This window comes from Neomonachus schauinslandi, chromosome 8, assembly GCF_002201575.2.
Source record: "Neomonachus schauinslandi chromosome 8, ASM220157v2, whole genome shotgun sequence".
NCBI lineage: Eukaryota > Metazoa > Chordata > Mammalia > Carnivora > Phocidae > Neomonachus > Neomonachus schauinslandi.
This window is the reverse complement of record NC_058410.1, coordinates 145,720,142-145,725,446: the sequence shown is the minus strand read 5'-3', so window position 1 is coordinate 145,725,446 and position 5,305 is coordinate 145,720,142. Positions and strand designations below refer to the sequence as shown.

Here is a 5,305-nt window from a genome sequence, read left to right as displayed (position 1 = left end):
CTGCCTCGGTCTCCACCCTCGTCTCCTGCCCCGTCTCGGACCAGGACAGGACGCTGGCTGCCTCGGTCTCCACCCTCGTCTCCTGCCCCGTCTCAGACCAGGAGGGGACACTGGCTGCCTCGGAGAGCAAGTCTCCAGTTCCTGAGGCTGTGTTCTTGCTTCCCAGGAGTGAGGCCGGCCACCATAAACCGAGGTGGCACCATTCCTTCAAATGGGTCTCATGCAAGAGAAGGGGGGTGGGGGTGGGATGCGCCGTGGAAAGGAAGCTCTGTTACCTGTTCACGAAGTCCCTGGTGTCCTGGAGGAGAAGAAAGCACAAGCATCAGCTGAGTGGAATCAGACCCCACTCACAGGTGCCCACAATGCTGGCAGCCGGGCGCAACAGTGAACAGAACGATGTGGCCCCTTCCTTACAGGGCCCGCACCGCCACAGCAGTGGTGGATAACCATGAGGGCAGGGTTCATTCTCCGCGGCCACCGGGCTTCCGCTGAGATTGGCCAGGTGAGGAACGGAATGGGGGCCCGGGCCATGCGGGGCTGGACGGGCACCGCGGGAGGTGCACGTGTTCCTGGTGGATGCAAACGCCCCGAGGGGATCCGCGTCGGGCAGTGATGTGTGCGAGCTGCTTGCCAGGTGGCTCACGCGGCTAAGTCCGCCCCCCTTCGACCTCTGAACAGCAGACCCCTGGAGTTACAGTGGGCAGAGGGCCACCAGGGAAAACACTACATTTCCCAGAGGCCTTTGTGGCCACGTCTGGTCATGTGACTGAGCTCCAGCCAATGGGACGTGAGAGGAACCAGTGACTACAATTTGTAGGTCACGTCCTTTAAAGGGGAAACTGCTGTGCACCCTAGCAGGCCTTGCAGCTGGGAGAACAAGCAGGTGGGGGTAGCCCAGCTTTCCCGAACCTCGCGGTCAGCCCCTGCCCTGACGGCTCCAGAACCCTCAGCTCCGTTCCCGAAAGAAACACAACTGTCTTTGCGTCTCTGTCCTTGGGTTTGACCCAGCCCCTGGCCAGGGTCCTGGTAATCAGCCACGGGGCCGCCCTGCGCAGTGCGGGGCGGAGGGGCAGGTGGGCCGGGACGGCGCCTGTGGGGGTCTGCGGCCCCCATGAGACGCTCCTGTAACGGTGGCCCTCCTGTCGCTCCTCGCACATGTTCCTGTGCGCCTCCCCTGCGCCCGGCCCGGCTCCGGAGCTTGGGGTGGGGCCGTGGAGCCGGGGGACAGCCTTGCAGGGGACACTAGGCGTTCTGCTCTTGCAGGAGTGGAGCCCAGGGAGGGGACGGGCTAGCCTCTCGGAGAGGGAGCTCTGGGACACAGAGTCACCGGACGGTGGCTGCTGATGCAGGTCCGGCGGTCTCAGGAGGACCGGCAGGCTCTGCTGCAGGGAGGCCAGATGGGCCGTCAGAGCTCCCCGCTCACCCCGGTCTCACCAAGCACCGGCCGGACACCAGTCGTGAGTTTCCAGCAAATCCTTCCAATCCAGCCAGCTTCGGTGGACGGGGCAACAAACGTGAGCCGCGTTCCCCTGCTGGTGTGCTGGGACACGGGGCTCGAAAGGCAGGCACGTGGGCAGTGGGGGGAGCTGCCAGGACTGCGGGAAGGTACAGACCAGCCAAGGATGAAAGCCTGGGAGTGGCCCAGAGACCGTGGGAGAGCACAGTGCGGGGGGCCGGGGGTCCACACGCCGGGCCTGCACAGGGAACGAGCCTGCACAGGGAACGAGCCTGCACAGGGAAGGGGCCGGCTCAGGGCTCCTGAGGACACCCCCCAAGCTCCTGCGGCTGTCCCGAAACAGGCCATCAGAGCAGAGAGGCCGCGCCTGGGGAGCGGGGCAGGGCGGAGGCACTCATGCAGGCCCCCAGGGCTGAGCTCGGCCCAACGGTGGGGGAGACAGGAGCGGGCTGTGGTGCCCCCAGGCAAGGCCCGTCCGGGGATGGACCGCGGAGGATGTCCCTCTAACATCTTCTGATATTCCCGGCCCAGAGATCTTTCTCTCCTTTTCTAGCACCTTCGTGCAAAGGTCTGTGTTTTCCATCTTTAGTCTTGCTGCTCCCCCCTCCCCTCCCCCCTGCACCACACTTTGCATCGGGGCCTCTGTTACTGCGGTTTCCCTCCTGCTGGCTGCCCACAGTCAGATAGCCTCTGGGAAAAGATAATGACCTGAAGGAGGTAGCTGTGCGGTTCCCTTGCCGCAAAATCAAAGCCCAACGAGCAGACAACCTACCAGTACCGACACTGAGTTCATGGATTGGCTGCCGCAGACGCCCAGTCCGTCCCCAGGCCTGCGCCCGGTCCCCTGCGCCCTCGCCCCATCCCTGCACCTGCGTCCCGTCCCCACACCCTGTCCCTGCGCCCGTCCCCTCACCCCGTCCCCGCGTCCTCACCCCGTCCCCCGTCCCTGCGCCCCCATCCTTGCACCTGCGTCCCATCCCCGCCCCACGCCCGGTCCCCGCATCCTGTCCCCACATCCTGTCCCTGCACCCTCGCGCCGTCCCCGTCCCCCGTCCCTCTGCCCTCACCCCAGCCCTGCACCTGCGCCCTGTCCTCACGCCCTCACCCTGTCCCCGCCCCGTGCTCCCAGTCTGTCTTCTGTCTGAGTGGCGCTCCACTCCCTTGGGTGGAGCGGGAGGGGGTCCCGTCGGGATCTCAGCACCCCAGCTTGTCTCTCTCTGCCCCCCACACAACTGCACATCACGTGGCGTGGCCACGGGGAAAGGAGGGCTGTCTCGCCCTGGGGGGGCAGGGGAGGGGGCAGTAAGTGACCCAGTCCCAGTCTGATGGAGGAATTCGAGGGAACACAGTGGTATCTGGAGGAAATGCCAGAGACACATTTTGGACAAAATGAAGGACAAGAACAAGAGGCCCAGGAGCAGAGCTGGGACAGGACTCCTGCCCTGCCCTGCGGCTAGGCCCTCAGCGACTTCTGATTTAGGGCCCTCACGCCCTGCCAGTCCCGATTTGGGAGTCAGAATGGACCGCGGCAGGGAGGCAGGCCAGGCCACCTGTTCATGTACCTGGAGAGCCTGCCTTACTGTGTCTCCTGAGGCCACACTGCTGGCCGGGACAGTATCTTCCTGGAGGAGATCCTGGGGGGCTCCTCCTGACCTGTGAGGGGGAGGGTCCAGCACACCCCTCCAGACGCTGGTGAGCCCTGTTCCTGTTCCTGGAGGCTCCAGGAGGAAGGAGGCACGGTGCTGTTTCCACTTGGCGACCTGCTCTCTAGTTCAAGGCTCTCCCCTTCTCAGCATCAAAGCCGCCTCCTCCAGGAAGTACTCCAGAGGCACCCTGCCTGCTCTCCGTCCCACAGAAAACCTCGCCTGTCTCCTCCAGTCCCTCCTTGGGAGAAGCTACCGTGTGGCCCTCCCTCAGCCACCCCAGCAGTGCGGGCTGCCTGCAGCGTCCCCTGGAGGCTGTCTGCCAGGGACCTGTGATGGTCGAGATGAGGACGGACAGTAGTGATGAAAATACGCATAACCTTCCCTTCCTCTTCACAGCACTTTCTAAATTCCTTGAACTGTTTTTTTGGTAGAAAGTTTGCCTTCTGAAGGGACACCATGCCGGTCAGGTCCTCCTGTGCTCACGTGACCTCGGAGGAGGTGGGGCGGGTGGGGGTGACCTCCCGACATTTCAGGAGAGAAAATCGAGGCCTGAGAGGCGGTGGTTCTCCCAGGGTCCCGCACGCACCCGGGTGGTGGGACGGAGACCTCGCCGCCCTGGGGAGGCGTCTCACCTGCATGAGCTCTGCAGCCGGCTGCTGCGCCTTGGCCTCCAGCTCGGAGATGAGCAGCGCCAGCCGGGCCAGCTCCCCAACGCCCCTGCTCTTGTACTTCTCACGGCCCTCCGCCAGTTCCTGCTCCAGCTTGGCGAGCTGGTCCAGCAGGTGCTGCTCGCGCTCCCGCAGGAACTGGTGAGCCTGCTCAAACTCAGCCACGATGTACTGCCTCTGGTCCTGGAGCTTCTTCTGCAGGGGTGCGGAGGAGAGAGGGGGTGACGCTTCTGCCCTGAGCTGGAGAACCCCTGCAGCGTCTGCTGTTAGAGCCACAGAGGCCGGCTCCCACCCCCATCCGTGAGCTAAGGCGCCTCAGAGCACACCTGGCCCAACCTCCTCCCCCCACTGCCCCCCAACACCGACTCTCCCGCAGGAAACAGGCACAGCCCCTCACACCCCATCTCGGATCAAGCACGCGGCGCGCGGTCTCTGCTTCCCGACCGTGGGCAGCCCTGGCTGCAGGACTCAGCAGACAGTGTCCCCAGGACGCCTCACGCCCTCCCAGGCCTCCCCCTCAGTGCTCATCCTGCAGCCAGCGCCCCCCTCCAAAGCCCCTGGCTCCCCCCACCATCGGGAGTCCGGGCTCCCTCCCCTTGCTGACAGGAAGGACTTCGCCAGGACCTCCGCGGTCCCCTGCACAACAGCAGCTGCTGCTAGACACGGCCCACAGCCACGGTGACTCACACACGAGAAGGAACACGCATTCACACACCAGATGAGGAAGCCAGCTGGAAGCCACCCAGCTCAGACCGTCAGGGCTCAGCCTCCCAACAGTGCCTCCACTGCCCAGCCTCCCAGAAGGGCCTCCACTACTCAGCCTCCCAACAGGGCCTCCAGCGCTCAGCCTCCACTGCTCAGCCTCCCAGTAGGGCCTCCACTGCTCAGCCTCCTGGCAGTGCCTCCACCGCTCAGCCTTCACTGCTCAGCCTCCCGGCAGGGCATCCACCACTCAGCCTCTGTTGCTCAGCCTCCCGGCAGGGCCTCCACCGCTCAGCCTCCTGGCAGTGCCTCCACCGCTCAGCCTCCTGGCAGTGCCTCCACCACTCAGCCTCCACTGCTCAGCCTCCCGGCAGGGCCTCCACTACTCAGCCTCTGCTGCTCAGCCTCCCGGCAGGGCTTCCACCACTCAGCCTCTGCTGCTCAGCCTCCCGGCAGTGCCTCCACCACTCTGCCTCCACTGCTCAGCCTCCGCCGCTCAGCCTCCACCGCTCAGCCTCTGCTGCTCAGCCTCCCAGCAGTGCCTCCACCGCTCAGCCTCCTGGCAATGCCTCCACCACTCAGCCTCCACTGCTCAGCCTCCACCGCTCAGCCTCTGCCACTCAGCCTCCCGGCAGGGCCTCCACCGCTCAGCCTCCACTGCTCAGCCTCCACCACTCAGCCTCCGCCACTCAGCCTCCCGGCAGGGCCTCCACCGCTCAGCCTCCTAGCAGTGCCTCCACCGCTCAGCCTCTGCTGCTCAGCCTCCCAGCAGTGCCTCCACCGCTCAGCCTCTGCTGCTCAGCCTCCCAGCAGGGCCTCCACCGCTCAGCCTC

General features: G+C 65.3%; 1 protein-coding gene across 2 annotated transcripts in view; it reads right to left on the bottom strand.

The window, feature by feature from the left end:
• Positions 1 to 5,305, bottom strand: part of LOC110586800 (tripartite motif-containing protein 26) — a 21,757-nt gene that overhangs the window by 3,481 nt on the left and 12,971 nt on the right. For both annotated transcript variants that reach the window (XM_021697093.1, XM_021697094.1), the window contains exons 4-5: positions 3,735 to 3,965; positions 276 to 298 (exon numbers count right to left, since the gene is read on the bottom strand). In XM_021697093.1, coding sequence (XP_021552768.1) covers positions 276 to 298; positions 3,735 to 3,965 — 254 coding nt within the window. The remainder of the gene's footprint in view (positions 1 to 275; positions 299 to 3,734; positions 3,966 to 5,305) is intronic.